Below are 21,273 nucleotides of genomic sequence, written 5' to 3' on the forward strand. Positions count from 1 at the left end.
GTCTGTGCGTCTCTCTCTGGGTGTCTGTGCGTCTCTCTCTCTCTGGGTGTCTCTCTCTCTGCTTGTCTGTGTGTGTCTCTCTCTCTGGGTGTCTGTGTGTCTCTCTCCGGGTGTCTGTGTGTGTCTCTCTCTGGGTGTCTGTGCGTCTCTCTCTGGGTGTCTGTGCGTCTCTCTCTGGGTGTCTGTGTGTCTCTCTCTGGGTGTCTGTGTGTCTCTCTCTGGGTGTCTGTGTGTCTCTCTCTGGGTGTCTGTGTGTCTCTCTCTGGGTGTCTGTGTGTCTCTCTCTCTGGGTGTCTGTGTGTCTCTCTCTCTGGGTGTCTATGCGTGTCTCTCTCTGGGTGTCTGTGCGTGTCTCTCTCTGGGTGTCTGTGCGTGTCTCTCTCTGGGTGTGTGTGTGTCTCTCTTTGGTTGTCTGTGTGTGTCTCTCTCTGGGTGTCTGTGCGTGTCTCTCTCTCTGGTTGTCTGTGCGTGTCTCTCTCTGGGTGTCTGTGCGTGTCTCTCTCTGGGTGTCTGTGCGTGTCTCTCTCTGGGTGTCTGTGCGTCTCTCTCTGGGTGTCTGTGCGTCTCTCTCTCTGGGTGTCTGTGCGTCTCTCTCTGGATGTCTGTGCGTCTCTCTCTGGATGTCTGTGCGTCTCTCTCTGGATGTCTGTGCGTCTCTCTCTCTGGGTGTCTGTGCGTCTCTCTCTCTCTGGGTGTCTGTGCGTCTCTCTCTCTCTGGGTGTCTGTGCGTCTCTCTCTCTCTGGGTGTCTGTGCGTCTCTCTCTGGGTGTCTGTGCGTCTCTCTCTCTCTGGGTGTCTGTGCGTCTCTCTCTCTCTGGGTGTCTCTCTCTCTGGTTGTCTGTGTGTGTCTCTCTCTCGTTGTCTGTGTGTCTCTGGTTGTCTGTGTGTCTCTCTCTGGGTGTCTGTGTGTGTCTCTCTCTGGGTGTCTGTGCGTGTCTCTCTCTGGGTGTCTGTGCGTCTCTCTCTGGGTGTCTGTGTGTCTCTCTCTGGGTGTCTGTGTGTCTCTCTCTGGGTGTCTGTGTGTCTCTCTCTCTGGGTGTCTGTGCGTGTCTCTCTCTGGGTGTCTGTGCGTGTCTCTCTCTGGGTGTGTGTGTGTCTCTCTTTGGTTGTCTGTGTGTGTCTCTCTCTGGGTGTCTGTGCGTGTCTCTCTCTCTGGTTGTCTGTGCGTGTCTCTCTCTGGGTGTCTGTGCGTGTCTCTCTCTGGGTGTCTGTGCGTCTCTCTCTGGGTGTCTGTGCGTCTCTCTCTCTGGGTGTCTGTGCGTCTCTCTCTGGGTGTCTGTGCGTCTCTCTCTGGATGTCTGTGCGTCTCTCTCTGGATGTCTGTGCGTCTCTCTCTGGATGTCTGTGCGTCTCTCTCTGGGTGTCTGTGCGTCTCTCTCTCTCTGGGTGTCTGTGCGTCTCTCTCTGGGTGTCTGTGCGTCTCTCTCTCTCTGGGTGTCTGTGCGTCTCTCTCTGGGTGTCTGTGCGTCTCTCTCTCTCTGGGTGTCTCTCTCTCTGGTTGTCTGTGTGTGTCTCTCTCTCGTTGTCTGTGTGTCTCTGGTTGTCTGTGTGTCTCTCTCTGGGTGTCTGTGTGTGTCTCTCTCTGGGTGTCTGTGCGTGTCTCTCTCTGGGTGTCTGTGCGTCTCTCTCTGGGTGTCTGTGTGTCTCTCTCTGGGTGTCTGTGTGTCTCTCTCTGGGTGTCTGTGTGTCTCTCTCTGGGTGTCTGTGTGTGTCTCTCTCTGGGTGTCTGTGCGTGTCTCTCTCTCTGGGTGTCTGTGCGTGTCTCTCTCTGGGTGTCTGTGCGTGTCTCTCTCTGGGTGTCTGTGCGTCTCTCTCTCTGGGTGTCTGTGCGTCTCTCTCTGGGTGTCTGTGCGTCTCTCTCTGGATGTCTGTGCGTCTCTCTCTGGGTGTCTGTGCGTCTCTCTCTCTGGGTGTCTGTGCGTCTCTCTCTCTGGGTGTCTGTGCGTCTCTCTCTCTGGGTGTCTGTGCGTCTCTCTCTGGGTGTCTGTGCGTCTCTCTCTGGGTGTCTGTGCGTCTCTCTCTGGGTGTCTGTGCGTCTCTCTCTGGGTGTCTGTGCGTCTCTCTCTGGGTGTCTGTGCGTCTCTCTCTGGGTGTCTGTGCGTCTCTCTCTGGGTGTCTGTGCGTCTCTCTCTCTGGTTGTCTCTCTCTCTGGTTGTCTGTGTGTGTCTCTCTCTGGTTGTCTGTGTGTCTCTCTCTGGGTGTCTCTCTCTCTGGTTGTCTGTGTGTGTCTCTCTCTGGTTGTCTGTGTGTCTCTCTCTGGGTGTCTGTGTGTGTCTCTCTCTGGGTGTCTCTCTCTGGGTGTCTGCGTCTCTCTCTCTGGGTGTCTGTGTGTCTCTCTCTGGGTGTCTGTGCGTCTCTCTCTGGGTGTCTGTGTGTCTCTCTCTCTGGGTGTCTGTCTCTCTCTGGTTGTCTGTGTGTGTCTCTCTCTGGGTGTCTGTGTCTCTCTCTCTGGGTGTCTGTGTGTCTCTCTCTGGGTGTCTGTGTGTCTCTCTCTGGGTGTCTGTGTCTCTCTCTCTGGGTGTCTGTGCGTCTCTCTCTCTGGGTGTCTGTGTGCGTCTCTCTCTGGGTGTCTGTGTGCGTCTCTCTCTCTGGGTGTCTGTGTGCGTCTCTCTCTCTGGGTGTCTGTTTGTGTCTCTCTCTGGGCGTCTCTCTCTCTGGGTGTCTGTGTGCGTCTCTCTCTCTGGGTGTCTGTTTGTGTCTCTCTCTGGGCGTCTCTCTCTCTGGGTGTCTGGGTGTGGTCTCGGCCCCCAGAGGCAGGCGGTGGTGACCTCCTGAAACAGTCAGACACTGGTGAGCTCGGGGAGCAATGCTGGTGTTTGGTGGGTCTCCAGTCCCTCAAATGTAGTGTGTGGTGTACACGGGCCTGAGCTGGAGTCGCCCCCCACTCCCCCCATCCCGAGTGGGGGGAGTGGCTTTTGTTAAAGAAAGCATTCAGATTTTTTGTGCAACAATGTGTTATTTCTTACTGTTTAGTTTTTATCAAAGTGAAACAATGTAGGTTGGATTACCTCAATAGCAGTCATCACCCCCACAATTTCCCCACAAACCTTCAGTTTTGTTCCTCACCGAATGTATCCCCAGCATTTTAATGATGTTGATTGACAACATATTTAGTGTTAGTTTGTATTTGATGATTATTAGTCATGTTTTTTCTTGAGGTAACTGAACAACTTGCTTATTCTGTATTTTATATCGCAGGAGTTTTCTTCTTGTACGCAGCACTGTCAGGTCTGGGAGTTATTTTCATCTATGGATGCCTTCCAGAGACAAAAGGAAAAAAATTGGAGGAAATTGAGTCCTTGTTTGAGCACAAGCTGTGCACATGTGGTCTTTTGGATTCCGATGAAGGTCGGCACATTGAATATATTCGAGTGAAAGGAAGTAATTACCATCTTTCTGATAATGATGCTTCTGATGTAGAGTAATTTTCTGCTCTGGAGCATTTCATAAACTTACCACTTCTTGAAAACAAGAGGTGTTGATGAGCTTCTGCCCTGGTGTTGGTCTGGTGCTTGATTCTGTACTTTCATTCTGGTTTAAAATCATCATAATCCAGGCATTATTTGTCTAACATTGTAAATGAATGTATTTTTGTTCCTATAGTTTTTAATCCACTCTGCCACTGTTCTTAATTATCCTCCATGTGGACAACTAAAGATGAAAATGAAGATGAATTTATGTGATGCACAGGTGGGCAAATAAACATGCATCAAACTCGTACCCAAATGAATTATCCAAATAGTCACTTTGTGACTAGAACTAGGTTCTATACTTCTCAGATGTTATGATGAAAAAATATTATGTAAGTATTTTGTTGGTGCAAATTATATCAAATTGTTTTCTTTTGACTCATTTTTAAAAGTAAGGTAATCCTGGAACATACTTAGTTTTATTTCAAAGGATGTTTTGAAGTATTCAGAATGCTATAGCAACAATGGTGGATTAGGGTACCAAAGTGCTTTGTTGTGAAGGTTTTTCCCCCTGGTAAGGTTTAATCTTCCCTGCATTTCAATGCAAGTTGAGGAACATTTCCCCAGGGAAGTAAATAATATCTGTGATCTGCTTGTAAGCATATCCTTGCAGCTAATTGAAAAGTATAATTTGGCAAAAGGTTTTAGAATACATTGCCTGATTGCTGGCCTGTTATTTTGGACAATAATTAGTTTGAGGGACCTGAATTGAATCAGTAGCAAATAAAGTTGTTTTTAAAAGTGCATTGCAGGCATTATTATAAAATAATAAATTATTGATTGTAAACTAAAATTATATTCTGGTGTCTAATGCAGTAAAACTGAAGCACATGATGTATGTTGAAATAACTATGTTGACACAGACAAATAATTCAATTTTATTTTGTCTTAATTTAAAATAGTATCTTGCACTACACTGTATTGCAAGTAATCTTACAGTGAACCTAAACTATTTGACAAATATTGAAACACATTAAGTAATGCTTAGTTGAAGTTTCAGTTTGCAAGGAATACTGGAATTTCACATAAGGGTGCCAAATATCATGTATTATAGAACTACACTTTTCAAAGTTAAATACTTTAAGGTCCAAGCCATTAATGATTTTCTTCATGTGTTGTAATTTCAAAAAGTCAATGTGATGCAAAGCAAGTTTTTAAAGTCACTTGGGAGTCGGGAATGCAACAATTTAGAAACTCGAATGCAGCGATCCTTCCCTTGTTTGGCAAAAAATGTTCACAAACCAAATGTGAAAACCTATCTAATTTGAATGGTATCAATGTGAATGATATAAATGTAGCATTAGAATACTCCTGCAAGTAGATAGTATGTGGATATATGAACATATCTGTCAACAAAAATAGTCACTAAACTTGAACAGTTATCTAGATTTACTTTTGAGAAATTGGAACAGGAGGCGTTATAAAGTGCAAATTCTTTTCTTTCTATATTTACATCTTCACTCCTAAAGACAGCAATCAATTATGATAATGTAACACTTCATTGATGGGCAATTGATTCCAGGTTGAAGCAAAGTTTGATTTTTATGTTTGTATAAGATATCCAATTGTTGCCTATTTTAAGCACAAGTAGGAAAATGTATTTTAAATTATTTGAATAGACATTAATTTATTTGGGTTCTGAATCTATAGTGCTGTAGCACACATGAACATAGTTGTAGCTTAGTACTGTATAAAAACAACTTATCTTACCATAACAAAACATTCCAGTTAGAAATTGTCTATATAATGTGAAGTATTTTTGTATGTTCAATTCACATCATGTATTTGGTGTAAAAAACTTTGAAAGACATGCTGTTGCATAATGTTTCAATTATTTGGAATCTTACATGATTGTCAGTGCTCTGAAATGCCTTTGCAAGAAGAAATTGTTAAAATACCAATTAACTATAAAACATAATAGTATGTTTTTCAAACCAAAATTAATATGTATAACCTCAGTTATGACATGCTATCTAGTTTCTGCTAACTCTTAATCTTGGAGATCATTACGACAAGTGGCATATGAAATGGACACTTGTTTGACACTGGATATCCTAAGTATATGGGGGGTATCTGACACATGAGAATACATACTTGGGAATTTCTGTGTCTGGAATGGAATGTGCACTCCCTCTCGATATGGTTGCACCCTGCTTACCTAAATGTTCTACAAAATTGAGTTTGACATGACTTTGTGTAGTTTTGTGTACTAGGACCATATGCAATTCCCAAGTACAGTGGAATTCACTTTTGCCGGATGCCGCTTAACCTCGGACCTCAGGTAAATCGAACAAATCATCCGACCCCGATTCAATTGTCTTCTTACCTGTTTTAAATAGGCCTATTAATTCAGATGAAAATCTGTTTAATCCAGGCAAATTGACTTGCTAGTCACTGCTGAATGTACTCACTCAGGCCTTATGTGTGTCCAGCTTTCAGCCATGAGGGGCTCCTGGATGTAGATGGGAGGAGTCAAATTGTGATTGACAGTGGACTCCAGCCATTCACAAGTGATTGGAGTTGGTTGGGCTGTCAATCAATGAGGGGAGGAGCAATGGGGAAGAAATAAAGGAAGGAATGGGAGGAGTAAAATTGCAATTGATTGACAGCTGACAAGTGGAGCCCATCCATTCACAAGTGGCTGCTGGTTGTCAATCACCTCAGCCCTGCTGCTAATTAGTTCCCCCATCCAATGGGAACAGCAATGGGAGGGAGGAAGCTCCGCCCCTCCACTGTAGGTGGGGAAAGTACGGAACTGTATTTTGCAGCCAAAGTAAATATATTTTACTGAATTTTGTGAATGTTTTAACTTCAATTGGTTAGTTAATATTACATATTATACTGTGACACCGCAGCTCCTCTGCTGGGCGGGAATCGTATTTTGGTTAATAATAATTATAATCCTTGCATTTGATACAGCGCCTTATCTCGTCATTGAGACTTCTCAAAGTGCTTCACACACTATATTGGTAAGCGGATTGACTATGTATTTTGTGGGCAAACAGTCGTGAATTGAGTGACCACATTTTTTGGAGGGGAGGGATTATTACCCCCCGGGAAGAGCGAAACAGACTAATTCCGCACATCCCTCACCCATTGTTGCTCAAGGCATATGCCGTCATAGCCTCTTCCATCTCCCCAGCTGAACCAACCACAAGACAAAATATCTGTCCCCAATGTGTCCGGCTAAACTGGCTTCCAATGTACTAAAATTCTTCAACTTCACAAAAAATGTGTCCATAAATTAGTTTTTTTTAAAAAAGTACTAACATATGGTACTTGAGATCTTAACACAGTTATGGAACAGTCACTTAAGGTCATCTATATGAAATTAAAATAATTTTTAAACAGATCTTTTTGGGTATGAAGACATTTGCTTTGATTTAAAAAACCATGTGACTATATTATCACACTCATTATACAGTCCAAACTTCTTTTTAATTATGTACCTACAAATGTGCATCTTTTTATTTTATTTATTTTTCAAATTTATGCCACCTGTAGTAAAATCAAATGTATAGTGCATATTTTAGTTTTATGAGCTAGGCCAGAAAGAGTTGTCTCACTTCTTCACCAAATATTTGATGATGCAGTTAATTTTCATTGCAGTTAACAAAGTGTAAGTTTACATAGTGTGTTGCCTAACAATTAAGTTAGCTTGCCAATTTTCTGAAAACATTTTTAGCTTCCTAAATAACATGACAAATGTTTTTGATATAAACATTGTGCAAATTGGTCAATGGCAGTCTTGAAGTTCTGTGTTAATACCAGTCGATGCTAAAATATTTGAACTCGTTATCTTTGTGAATGCAAAAATGTGCAACTGCGTAACACAATCAAAATAGCTGCTTGCTGCTTTTGTATTGTAATAGTACATTTGTAACAGATTGTTCTATTAGTATTAGTGATATGCAAATTTACTCTTAATGTTTGTAACTGAAAAGAACTGTTCAAAATTTTAGATATGATGCCGTTTGTGCAGTTACAAGTGGACCTATGAAAAACTGAAATTTGATATAGCAAGTCATAAATTATGACTTTACGAATGTTTTGCAGTGTAATGTACAGCATTGTCATGTTTGAAGACCTAACTGTAATCTGATACAACAGTAGATTACATCTGAGTATATTGTGCAACTGGCTGAATATAATGGGGTTGCCAGGGTCATTTTTTCTGTGATGTTCTAAGTATCCTGAATTATGAAGCTGCTGTGAGAGAACCATAATAACAGTCAAGAAGCACTAACCTACACATTGAAATAAAAAGGTAGTATTATTATCAAACTGCAGCACAGGTATTTATACAATTGTGTGTTATACCACTATCGATCACACAAGCAACAAGCCTCCAAAGAAAGCTAAAATAATATTCAAAATTAGTATCAGACATAGTCCCAAATGCTTTTTATTTTCTGATTCAAATGAAGCAAAAACTGGCTATGGTTATTTTACTTCTTTGTGTTTTAACCTCATGTTCCATTCATATGGAAGTATTTATGAACACAAAACTTCATGCCCCACTACAATCAACACATGCAATCAAATTTGGAATGTCCTGAAAAGAAGCACTTTAAAAAGACAGTGATGCCAAAAAATATTTTTTAACAACCAGAAAATAAACAAATTTTCAAATAATATTGAATTTTAAGGTTTCCTGGCAATCCAGACTCAAATTTGTAATTTTTATTAATGGTATTTGGAATATTTTTCTCCAATTAAGGGTAAATAAATTCAAGTTTACAATGTAAAACTTATTTTCAAATCTGAAATGTTTGTACAGATATATATTTGTTACTTCATGTTACTATACACGTTTTATGAAATGATATATGGGTCCAAATCATCGAATTCTATCAATTCTTAAATCAACATGTAAAAGGAACAAAAATAAATGTTAACTGATTACCTACAGCACTGTGTTAAAATTTAATTTTACATATTTGCATCTCTTGAGGTCTAGAACAACCATAGCAAACTAGTAACAGTAAAGCGATTTTATTTTCTGTTGTCACTGTTTCCAGTTCCAATAAGCTTTGATCTTGAACTCCTTTAAAGCTATAGTCAGTATAGCTTTACATGAGTTCAAGTTCAAAGTTAATTGTAATGAAATGTTTTTCATATCTTGCAATCTTTGTTTAAATATTTGGATTGGTTTAGTTTACATACAAGTTATGCATTACATCATAAAGTCTATGTAGTGGGAAAACATTCTAAATGATATCATAACTGTACGAACAGATAAATAATTTGTTCAATTTATAACTGTTGGGAATGTCCAAGCAACAGTAAAATATCAGCTATCTCATGTAGTGTTTTGTTTTCCTCCGAGCTCCTGCCGATTATATTGGGTCCGAATGTCATGTCTGTTACATTTGTTTGTCTTGTTGACTCTTGTGCTGAATTTACTTTCGAGCCAAAGCGATGATTAGATTCTACGGATGCCGTTTCTGTGGCTGATACATGAATGACATTTCCATCACAACCTGTAAAAGTTACATGCTCAGAGCATTATTTTGAAAGAGTTGCAAATCTTCAGTTGCATATATTGTTAGCATAAAATTGATTGGGATGAATGAAAATACTACAGTATTAAACAGGTTATCTGTGGTTCATCCATCCAGTATTGTATTAATTTTCCATGAAAATAATGGGGGAGGAAATTCAATACTCTGATGTGTATTTTGACACTAGGGATATTATGTCCAATAAAAAGCATGGTGCCATTAACACAACAGTTTGGCATTAAATGTTGTGTACAATATTGACATTTCAAAGACAACTAATCATTCAAGATGAGCGCTCCGGGACGTTACCCCGCGTGAATGGCGCAATATAAATGCAAGTTGTTGTTGAAAATAACGTGATTTGAGAGCAATAATTGCAGATATGATAAACAAATTACCTGCTAAATCCTGTTGATTTATCATATTCTGAATGCCAGATGAACTGTAGATTTTACTTTCATCCGGAAAAACTTTCTTTAGCTGAGAAAACTCTGATCTTTGAATTTCCCTGTTTCTGCAGCTAACGTGGATCAGAACAGAATTACTGTATCTTGCAGTGGGTTTAGTATTCCCTTCATTTCTGACTTCATAACCTTCTCCTGCATTTCGCTTAAAGCATTTTACGTCATCCAGTTTTTCAACGCATTTCCTGTCATCAGAACTCAAAAAATCTGTTTCAATAAGCAGTTTGTGTTTCTTGATGCAATTTTCCAGACCACGTGAGTATTCATGTGATGGGATGCACTGCCCCCTAGTGGTATGTATTAGATTGCTGTCATCTTTCAGATTAGGCAGTTTCTTGCCAGAAAAGGAAAGAATCTCTGTAGCATTAACTAAGTTACACTGTATAGCAACATCTGATTTTTCCAAAGATATGAGGGAACTTTCCGTTTGTGTGCATTCATCTTGACTACAAAACAGTTTGTGGTAGATGGTAGTTTTATCAGAAGTAAAAGTCTGTGGTACGTAATTCACCAATGGGGATGGAACAAATTGATCTTGGGTTTCATTCTGCCCATTATTAACAAAGGATCTTATTTTTACTGGGTGAATACTGACCTTTTGAATATCTGAATGATGAGACTGATATTTACTATCAGTGTCTCTAGGATTTTCTTGTGGTAACGTTTGAATCTTAAATTCTTTTTTCATCCTTTTGATGTCACAAAGATTTTCTTGAACACAAATGTTTCTTGTAATTGAAGAATCTAGTTGCATATTTTTATCATCTATTAATTCTGACTGAAAATAAAAACATATTTTGCAAACGACTGCATATAAAACATTTTTATGTGATCATTCAGCTCACGGAGTCTGCACTGGCTCTCTGATATCTTGGATACCAATAACTCTAGAACTTGTATTTAGTTAATAAGGTAGTATATCTCTCTATCCAATATTTGATTAGCTTGAGCCTTTTGGCATTTGGATTTAAAAGGGAAAACTGGAAATTTGAAATAGAATTTTAAGTATTTTTTAATGTCTGTGGCAGACGAATAAGCATGAATGAAAAAAGTTTATAGACAGATATCTTTCTTGTTCTTTCTGAACTCTTGCCTTGATTAAGTCCTTCAGAATTATTTTGGCAATGTTAACTGCTTAAATTTCTTCTCTGCTCTCATCTGCTCTAATTTATTCTCTTCCTGAACACCTGACCCTGCAAAGGAAACCTAATGTTTACCTACCTACATCTGTGATTCTCTGATGCCCATTACAACTTTTGACAATCAGGCATTCTGGTCCCAATATCTCAACATGGGCAGCCGAAAATTCTACCCTTCTACTCTGAACAAACTGGTCTCCATATTCTACCTTTTCGCCCACAAAATATAGTCAGTTCACTTTACAGTATATTCTGTGTAGCGCTTTTGAGACGTCTCAAAGATGTGATACAATGCTATATCAAATTGAAAGGATTATTATTATTTATCTTTGATCACAAAAAACTTAATCTTGCAGGATAGATTATAAACAATCAAAAGAATGAGACCCTACGAAACATATGTATTTGGCTTAATATCCTCAATTTCCAGGTAGCTCAGTTGTTTCAGTCCTTTAGTAAGGGGACTTAAATTAGAAGCTCAGCCCTCCAAGATAAATACAACAAATATCACGCCTAAACATCATTCTTGAAGAGGGTATAAGTGGGGTTGTTCTTGAGGCTGACCGTGACAGATTGGTATCATTTCCTGTTATAGTTTGCCATCAATCCTATGAACAAAGCCCTGTAAGAAGTGGAGCAGCTGTTTATTAATGGCCTCTGCCCTAGATTCTGTGGCAAAAGTTTAAGCAATCGAATGTGCCTGACAACTTAAGAGTATCCCCAAAATCTAATAACATTACTAGTATTCTTACCATATCAGAAACTGCACTGCAACAACTCTCTGTTTCTTCTGGGGAATCGCTGGTAGATTGGCTGCTTCCAAATGAATTATCCAGCACTGAAAATGATTGTTTTTACATTTAGCAAACTCAAGTAATATCTTTTATATATTGCACTATTCTGTCAACAGGAAAGATTCTATGTTTGAAAAGTCAGTCATACTTTTGTTAATTACATCAGAATAGGGAAAATAATATTCAGCTTCATCAAAAGACAAGTAAATGAGATCTTTTTGTGCACTTGGTACTCAAAAACAGCAACAGAACAAAGGCATACTTGAAGAAAACGCCATTTAGCCCATCAAGTCTACTTTATAGAGAATACAAATTTACTCATTTTGGATTCCACCTTACAAAAAAATCTGTACAATGATTCAAACATGAGATCTGTGCTTCACAGAAAACACTCCATTGTAGTACAGAACCTTGTGTGTCTCTTAAAATATTTGTTGATCTTTGACTACAGTTATCCTTATATCCTCCAACATTTTTCACAAGTAATTGTTAATTTGCCCAATATCAACTGCTTGGTTGGGAATCTGCTCCACAAATCTTCTATGAGAAAAAAATGTTTATTTCCAGTCTCACTTGAAAGGCTTGTTTATTTTAAGTCTCTATATCTGGTTCTAGGTTTATAGTCTAAGACAAATACTCTTAGTTTCTAGCTCAGCGAGCCTTACAACCCCTCATCTCCCAGCTACACTGGTTGCCCATTCCCCCAGAAGATCGAGTTTAAGAACCTCATCCTTACCTTTCAAGCCTTCCATGGTCCTCCCAACCTCTCTGACATGTTAAAACCTTACCAACCTGCCTGCTCCCTCCACTCAGAAGGCACTGACCTGCTCCATGTTCCCTGCTCCATTATCGGCAATAAGGCTTTCAGCTCATCTGTCCCCACCCTCTGGAACTCCACTCTAGGGTCCCTCCACCTCACACCCTCTCTTGCTTCCTTCAAGGCCCATCTTAAGAACTTCCTTTGACTGCATTGGTCATCCTGGGTCAGATGTGCGTCTGACATGTGTAGAAACCCAATGACATGCTTAAAGTTAAAAGTATCCAAAATCTTGTTTGAAATGTTTGAATTCAATTCACTGCAGCGAAATTCACTATAAAACAGGTGCACTGCAAATCCCATTCACTGCCCATACAAGGGTTGACTTGATTCCAACATTCTGTTGCCAAGCATATCATCACAACAACAACAAAATTACATTTATAGAGTGCCTTTCACATTGGTGGGACATCCCAAGGTGCTGGACAGTCAGGGGTCAGGACCCAAGCATGGCGAAGGGGTGGGGTGGGTGGGGGTGAGGGAAGGCAGAGAGGTGGGAGGGAACTACAGGCACATCGAAGAGGAGGGTCTTGAGACCGGCCTTGAAGGAGGCAAGGGAGGAAGTGAGGTGAAGGGACTGTGGGATGGAATTCCAGAGTGTGGGGGCAGAGAGGCTGAAAGCTCGGCCACCAATGGTAGGGCGGGTCGGGCGAGAGACATGGAGCAGACCAGAACCCGCTGAACGGAAGGAGCGGGCAGGTTGGTAGGGAGTCAGCAGGTCAGAGAGGTAGGAAGGGGCAATGCCATGGATGGCCTTGAAAGTGAGGACGAGGATCTTGAATTCGATCCTCTGAGGGATGGGGAGCCAGTTGAGTCGAGCGAGGGTGGGAGTGATGGGGTCACGGAGCCTGGTGCGTCAAAATATACATGAAAACGTTTCAACCAGAGAATTTGTTAAGGGAAACAAGTTGTATTAGGTTACTTTATAAATAATTCATCTGAAAAAAACAGATGTATTATGTTGCAGTGATACATCCTGTAACTCAGTGGTTAAAGCACTCGCAAGCGAGAGGACCTAGGTTTGATTTCCGGCAGGGCAAAACGCTGGGCACATTTCCTTACTCCACACACCTCTGTTTAGCTAGCAGTAAGTAGGATTGTTAGTTAATTGCTGGATCACTTTTCCAGAGTAATAATTCTTTCATCAAAAGAAACAAAAATAATTTGGTCACTCAATCCACGACTGTTCCTGGGACACTGCTGTGCATAATTGGCTGCCTTGTTTCACCCACAAAATATACAGTCAATTCATTTTACAGTATATTCTTTGAAGGGCTTTGAGACGTCTCGAAGACGTGATAAGGTGCTCAATCAAATGCAGTTATTTATCATTATCAGTCTGAAGCACAATCTGTAAGTTTAAACACTGTGGCGATTCTTTAATTGCATTTCATGGATCTACTGTTCAAGTTATGGTACTTCTGTACTTGCCAAACTGTGCAAAGTCTAAATGGGGAAAGAGATTATATGATAAAATATTCAAACTATGGGTAATTACACAAAGTTTAGAATTGCAACTGCAAGCAAATCTGAAAAACAAATGAAATACTTATATCAGAAATTCCCACTACTTGTACCAAATAATTTAATATTTAATATTTTTGTGGTCACTCTTTTATTTTACTGCAAGTGATGGGAACTATTTAAAAAGTGAAGGGAGTTTCTCCTGGTATTCTGTCCAAGAATCCCCACATAAAATTGGTCATTCATTTCACAGCTATACAGCTGTGAGATACTGCTGTGCGTGGTGCTTGCCTTTCACCCCTACAACATTCGTATTGTTCATAATATTTTTAATATTTGGATTCAATTTTGAGCATACCACGAGAAGGAGGAGGGGGGTGAGAGGGGGTTAAGGATGAGATGCAAACTCCTTGCTTGTTAGCCTACCCAACTCCTCCCTCCATAGGCCGCAAATCATCCAGAACTCTACAGCCTGTGTCCTCTCCCGCACTAGGCTCCGTGACCCTATCACCCCCATCCTCACCCGATTCCACCTACTTCCCATCACACAAAAGATATAGTTCAAGATCCTGGTCATCACCTTCAAAGCCCTCCATGGTCTTTCTCCCCCCAACCTCTGCAACCTCCTACCCCCTACCATCTTGCCCGCTCTCTCCGCTCAGTGGGCTCAGGCCTGCTTTACGTCCCCCTCCTCGCTCGCCCCACCATTGGAGGGCAAGCCTTCTGCCGCTCTGCCCACACGCTCTGGAACTCCATCCCGCAGTCCCTCCACCTCACCACCTCCCTTGCCTCCTTCAAGACCCATCTCAAGACCCTCCTCTTCAAACTTGCTTTCGATCACCCTGCTTCCCCCCCCCCTGCCCTCCACCCTCCCTGATCCCAACCCCCAGCTCGGGTCCGAAACTCTGATTGTCCAGCGCCTTGGGACGTCCTCCCGACGTGAAAGGCGTGATACAAATGTAATTTTGTTGTTGTACTATTTCATGATACTTTATAGAACTCTGCAGAACTCTGCAGCCCGTGTCCTCTCCCGCACCAAACTCCGTGACCCCATCTCCCCCACTCTCGCCCGACTCCCCTGGCTTTCTATCCTTCAGAGGATCCAGTTCAAGATCCTGGTTCCTCACATACAAAGCACTCCATGGCCTCACTCCACCCTACATCTGTGACCTCCTAACCCCCTACCCTGAGCCCGTTCCCTCTGCTCAGCCGGCTCTGGCCTGCTTCACATCCCCCGACCCACCCGCCCCACCATTGGTGGGAGAGCCTTTAGCCACTCTGCCCCCAGGCTCTGGAATTCCATCCCCCAGTCATCCGCCTCACCCCCTCCTTAAAGTCCCGCCTCAAGACCCTCCTATTCGACTGTGCCATCGGCCACTCCCCTCCCTTACCCCCCCAACCCCAGCTTGGGTCTGAAAAAACAGCTGTGCAGGAAAAATGGGCCAAATGGCCTCTGGAAAATAATCTACAATATTTAGGTTTTCTTGCTGATGTTCAGTTTTTCATTGGTCTTCATGGTCACTTTTATTCATTTTCATAAGGTTTATTGGAGGAATGTACAATTTGCAGACTAAAATAGTTTTTAATTTGTTGTCTTTTGTTTGTATTGCTTTGTTATTTTCTTTGGATTCATGCATCTTATTTTAAATAAGCCTTTCATTTTATTATTTTCTGAAATTCTTACTATCTTACTCTTGTCCATCTACTTCATGATTTATTTTTATTTTGCTTAATTTCCTATAATCACAAAGCCTTATTTCAGCTTTCTATCTTTCATTTCCATCTAACATGTTCCCAATTCAGTCTGACTCTGTTCCCTAGTTATCTTCTAGGAGCAAAGAAACTCTGCAACACTCTTCCTCTATCCCTCCACCTTGCCCTTCCTTCCCCATCTTCAGATCGCGCCTGAAGACCTTCCTCTTTGATCATGCCTACGGTCACCTACTCCCAGCTCGGCATCGTACTCTACCATTGTTAAGCGTTCTGGGATCCTGCCCTGCGACATATCAAGTTGTTGTTGACCATAGATTTTAAAGCACAGAAAGAAGATCATTTGGGTTACCATGTCTAGCTGGTTCTCTGAAAGAGCAATACATTCAGGCCCATTTATCTGCCTTTTCCCCATACTCCTTCAAATTACTCCTGTTTTGATATCTATCTAAAATTCCCTCTTGAAAGCTAATATGGATTCTGTCTTGGCTAACAGAAGAGCTTTCCACTTCCTAATAACTCTGTTAAAACAAATTAATTTCCTTGCTATTCGGTAATTTTAAATTAATGTCCTCTAGTCATTGACTCACCAACCAGAAGGCATAACCAGACCAAACTTATGAAGGCTTCCTGGGGTAACAGCACTGATTTATTTTACTTATGAAGTTATAGTTGTGTATTTTACACATTTTGATTATTTTAGTTCAAATTTAATTAGCAAATAAAGCTCCTTGTTACCTGACACCTGGTTCTTGTATCTTATCGGAAACAACAAGAACAAATTGCATTTGTAGAGTGCCTTTCACGTCGGAAGGATATCCCAAGGCGCTGGACAGTCAAGAGTTTGCACCCAAGCTGGATGTTGGAGTTAAAAGAAGTGGGCGGAGGTGGGAAGATGATCAAAGGCCAGTCATAGAGGAAGATCTTGAGATGGGGCTTGAAGAAGACAAGGGACGAGCGAAGATACTCTGGGATGGAGTTCCAGAGGATGGGGGCAGAACGGCTGAAGGCTTTACCACCGATGGTGGGGTGGACAGGGCAGAGGATATGGAGCAGGCCAGTGCCTGCCGAGCGGAGGGAGCGGGATGGTTGGTAATCAGGGCCAACACAAGCTTTGCACTGAAATGTAGATCTTTTCATAATTAGGTACGTCATACAAGAACAAAAATTCCTACTGTTTAATTGGCATATTATGTGGGTCCAGATGATTTGGAATGAAGCCCAGTCTGATGTTCTCTGGCACTCCATGTTTCATGCAAGAATATTGCTTTCAACTTGATTCCTTTCTTGGAGCAATTGCAGCTTTTACCCTCTGGGAGTCCTTAATGTTACAAATTGGTCTAAAATTGTTGGATACCCATTAAGACAATAAGGACCAATTAACTAGGACCAATGGAAGGGGATCAGGAGGTAGAAAAGCAGGAAGAACTGATTGCAATATATTACATTTTGTAAAGTGCCTTCTGTGTCAGGAGGATGTCCCAAGGTGCTGAACAGAACCGAGGACTCCAGCCCAGGGGTGTTGGGATCAGGGAGGGTGGAGGTCAGAAAGGGTAGGATGGTGGAGGAGGGACTTGAGGCATGCCTTGAAGTAGGTGAGGGAATGAGGTAATGGGAATGTGGGATGGAGTTCCAGAGGGTGGGAGCAGAGAGACTGAAGGCCTGACCGCTGATGGTGGGCCAGGTGGGGGACATGGAGCAGGCCGGAGCCTGCTGAGCAGAGCGAGCGGACAGATTGTTAAGGAGTCAGCAGGTTGGAAAGATAGGAGGGGCAAGGCCATGGATGGCCTTGAAAGTGAGGACAAGGATTTTGATCTTGATCCTCTGAGGGACAGTGGAGCCATATGAAAGGGTTTTTGGTAGGATTGTTTGATTTGTAACTTGTGAGCTGAAAATAAAGAGTTTCATACACATTGAGTGTTGAAAACATAACATTATGTCAGAAGTAAACCTGAACAGATTTGGAAAAGACTAAGAGCTTGAACAGGGACGATAAAAGAAGACAAAATGAATGTTGGAGAAGCAGAGCTGAATGCCATGACAAGATATGTGCAAATACTGCAAACATTGAGGTTAGACATTGAGGTAACAAGACATAATTGGTAAAGATTTGAGTGGGATTTTGAAATATTTGCGTTAGCTTCAAATGTGAAGAAATTGCCACAACTACAGCAGTCGGCTATTTTCCTAAATGAGAAGATGCAAGAGATTACTTTGCAACAACGGAGAAAAATGTGGACATGCCATTAAATGCAATGTTAGAGGTCATGAGGGAAAGATGTTGTGGTCATAATACTGTCCAGAACAAATTATCTTCTCTTCTAGAATTTGGAACAAGGAAGTAAGGGCCTATGGAATAATTTCATCAATACTGTGCGGTATTAAGATCGCTAAGTAAAATGTGTAATTATGGAACTTTAAGAAATGATCAGAGACCAAATTGTAATAGGATTGAAAGATAATAAAATATGCAGCAAGCTCTTGAAAGAGGAGACTTTAATGCTCCAAAAAGCTCTGCAAATAGTTGGTATTGAAGAAATGTCCAAAGCGCCTGAGGGACATTGATAGAAATGCAGAACAAAAGATGGAAATTGATGAATTAGCTCAAAGAAGCTGGGATAATTCAGATAAGGAATATGGAGTACGGAGGATAAATTTGCCTAAAAGAAAAACAAATGTCGAGGAAACGTGAGAAGTGCGGATTAATGCATCCTTTTCGGAGATGTTCAGCGGAAGGAAGAGTGTTATATGTGTCATTGGTATGGGCATTACGCAATGGACAAAGAGAACCCGTAAGGAGCTATGGTAGAGGAAAACAAGAGAAAAGGCATATAGGACAAAATGAGTACAGAAGGCCAAATAAGCCACAGAGAACTAGAGCAAATAAGATGAAGGCAATATGAAATAAGGGACAATTCTGATATGGAATCCAGAGTGACTGAACTAGAAGGGATTGAGGGAGATTGTTCCAGAGCTTCGGGGCGTAGTGGCTGAAAGCGTGACCTTAGATGGTGGGGCAGTTGGTGCGAGGGACGAGCAGGAGGCCGGTGCCAGTTGAGTGGAGGTGCTGGGTGGTAGACTGGGGAGTGAAAAGCTACTTTTCCTTAATCTCTTTTCTTTTAGGACGTCCTCCCGACGTGAAAGGCGATATACAAATGGAATTTTGTTGTTCTGTATGAAGGAATATTTCTCCACATACTGTATCACAAAATGTTATGGTTAGTTTTAGAATGTCATAAATATAAAATATTTAACATCTTGGGTGAGAAATTAAATTGAGGTTCCTTTAGTCTATTCAGGTGGATCATATTGCACAATTCTAGAGAAGAGAATTTCTTCTGGTATCCAGGCCAACAATCCACCAGATAAAATTAGTCATTGCTGAGTGCAAATTGGCTGCTATTGTTCACCTACAACAACAACAACAACAACAAGATTCCATTTATAAAGCGCCTTTCACGTCAGGAGGACGTCCCAAGGCGCTGCACAGTTGGGTCATGACCCGAGCAGGGGGGAAATGGTCAGGGTGAGGGGAGGGAAGGGAGGGAGCGAGGAGGGGGAAATGGTCAGGGTGAGGGAAGGGAAGGAGCAAGGAGGGGGAAATGGTCAGGGGGAGGGAAGGGAGGGAGCGAGGAGGGGGAAGAGAGTCGAGAGGGGAGCTGAAGGCACGGTCAAAGATACAGTCACTACATTTCCCAATAAATCCTGTGAAAAGCTAACTTCTCAAAAACTGTAATATCTTATGCAACATTTAAATAATGGATGACTGCACAACCGTGTTTATATTGACATAAAATCAAGTGTCAATTTTGGATCCCACAGTTTCATAACCCCCATATTACCAATCATTCTATGCACTAATTAGAAAAAGAAATCTGGTACTGTAATCTCAATTTCTCTGCTTACATTTTTTAGTTATAAATATTTCATCTGAAGTATTCCTTCGTTTCTTTGAAGCTGAAACCTGATTCAACAATGAAAGACAGAAAGGTGAATTACATGTCATGAATTACATTAGATGCATCTAAACATGACACTCAATAGATTATTTTAACTAAGAGCACTCAAATAATTTTGGAAATCTAATCAAACTAAAATAGGCAGCCTTATTACAACCATGTTTCTGACCCATTCACATACATTCAAATGTTTATTATAAAGAAACCTAAAACCTGAAATAACTGGATTTTGTTAAATATTTGTTCATTAAGAATACATAAGGATAATGCCTGGAATGAGGGAAGGGAAAGCCATTCAGCTTATTAAGCGCTCCGAGACGCCAACTGGCGTGAAGGGCACTATATAAATGCAAGTTGTTGTTGTTAAGCTTACTGTGCATTTATATAGCACCATTCAGGTAATATAAGGTGACATGCCTGGCAACGGAATGTCGGAATCGAGCCAGCCCTCAGTGTGATCTTGGTAGTCCGGTTCCTGAGCCAGGCGGGCCTCACAGTATTCCAGGGCACTGCTGAGGACTGCACAGCCAGCCTGGCTCATCAGCAGGACCTGGAAGGGCAGACCAGTCACTGGGGGTAGGGAGTCATCCCACTCAGCTTCTGTTAACCCTGCAAGCCAAACACCCAACGGGTAGGGTGGTCCTAGCTGGACAAACATCGGGAAAGCTTGCCAGACAGCAATATCAATGGCAAGCTATGCGGTTTTAGATGGTTAGCATCCAACAATATCCTAACTCACACTCTGGGTTCCCCAAGCCTATCTTTGTATTTCCATGTGTAGGTGGGATGCATGGATATCTCAGCTTGGTTGGATACTCTTAAGCATGGTTATGGGTTTCATCATGTATCCGACACCCAGCTGACCAAAACAAAGTTATATAACATTTTGAAGTGTTCAACAGTGTGGGCATGAAGTATAAGTTAGGGAAATTTAAAAGGTCACAAAATCACAAAAAAAGGTTTAGATAAAGATCCTTTACCTATTTGATCTTATTCTTACAGAAGATCAACCCCATTATAGCAAGAAACTATTTCTTAAAAGATTCTAGGTTCCTAGCCTCTATCAGCTTTCCTTGTAACAGGTTCCAGCTGTTGATTCCCTTCTATTTAAAGAAATGCTACCAAATTTGCTGGTTGTACTAACCATATGTAAACAAACACATGTGTACAGATTGAATTACAGGTATTATATAAATACCAATATGAAGAGAATTACAGAATTACTTTTTAGTGATTCATTACATCATCTTTTTTAAAAAAATGTAATTTTCAAGAATTGTGCTATCCTGTGCTTCTTTTAAGTATAGGTCCACAATACACTCATACTTTTTGCAAAAACAGTTCTCTATCAAAAGACAGTATAATAAAATTCCTCTTGCTAATAAGTGAAACACTTTCAAAGATTCAAAGTTTTCATTCCAAATGTACTTAGTCAGTCGCTATAATTAATGATAAGGAGAATTACAACCCTTCATCCCTTCACTCTAGGCTGGATTCAAATCCAGTTCCAGATACAAGGACAGTGATCAATACCTAATTTCCCTTTGTGTCTTGATAACTCCCATTATGCTCCAATTACATAGAAGAATTTTGTCAAGATTAACGTTTTGTTAATAAAAACGTTTTATTATAAACATACTAGCATATTATAGGAATTGTCATGTATTTTTATGCATTTGCTTTTTGCCTACCTCAGAAAAAGTCAGCTCCTGAGATGATGCACAAGATGTTTCGTTATGGTCACAACTGTTGAATCACAAAATTATATTATGTATTGTCATTGAATAGAAAACATAATTCTCAACATCTGAGTAACTCATTAAATACTTAAGCTCTTTGAGGATTACACTTACTTAAATGTGTCTATATTCAATTGCTTAACATTTCCAGTATTACTCTTCTTTTGATGTTCCTCATATGTTACTCCTACATGGAAAAAGTACATTTTAAAA

At 41.0% G+C, this 21,273-nt stretch overlaps 2 protein-coding genes across 2 annotated transcripts in view; one reads left to right on the forward strand and one right to left on the reverse strand.

Moving 5' to 3' along the window:
- The window catches only part of LOC103191131 (proton myo-inositol cotransporter), a 52,406-nt gene extending 46,817 nt beyond the window's left edge, over nucleotides 1-5,589 (forward strand). Inside the window, exons 10-11 of the mRNA XM_042335448.1 lie at nucleotides 3,199-3,348; nucleotides 3,604-5,589. Coding sequence (XP_042191382.1) covers nucleotides 3,199-3,348; nucleotides 3,604-3,632 — 179 coding nt within the window. The 3' untranslated portion in view covers nucleotides 3,633-5,589. The remainder of the gene's footprint in view (nucleotides 1-3,198; nucleotides 3,349-3,603) is intronic.
- Nucleotides 5,590-8,597: 3,008 nt separating this feature from the next.
- LOC103188277 overlaps nucleotides 8,598-21,273 on the reverse strand; it is a 32,756-nt gene continuing 20,080 nt past the window's right edge. The window contains exons 7-11 of the mRNA XM_007908221.2: nucleotides 21,175-21,247; nucleotides 21,013-21,067; nucleotides 19,269-19,326; nucleotides 11,330-11,415; nucleotides 8,598-8,953 (exon numbers count right to left, since the gene is read on the reverse strand). Coding sequence (XP_007906412.1) covers nucleotides 8,903-8,953; nucleotides 11,330-11,415; nucleotides 19,269-19,326; nucleotides 21,013-21,067; nucleotides 21,175-21,247 — 323 coding nt within the window. The 3' untranslated portion in view covers nucleotides 8,598-8,902. The remainder of the gene's footprint in view (nucleotides 8,954-11,329; nucleotides 11,416-19,268; nucleotides 19,327-21,012; nucleotides 21,068-21,174; nucleotides 21,248-21,273) is intronic.

This window comes from Callorhinchus milii, unplaced genomic scaffold (assembly GCF_018977255.1).
Source record: "Callorhinchus milii isolate IMCB2004 unplaced genomic scaffold, IMCB_Cmil_1.0 Scaffold5, whole genome shotgun sequence".
In the NCBI taxonomy this organism is placed as follows: Eukaryota; Metazoa; Chordata; class Chondrichthyes; order Chimaeriformes; family Callorhinchidae; genus Callorhinchus; species Callorhinchus milii.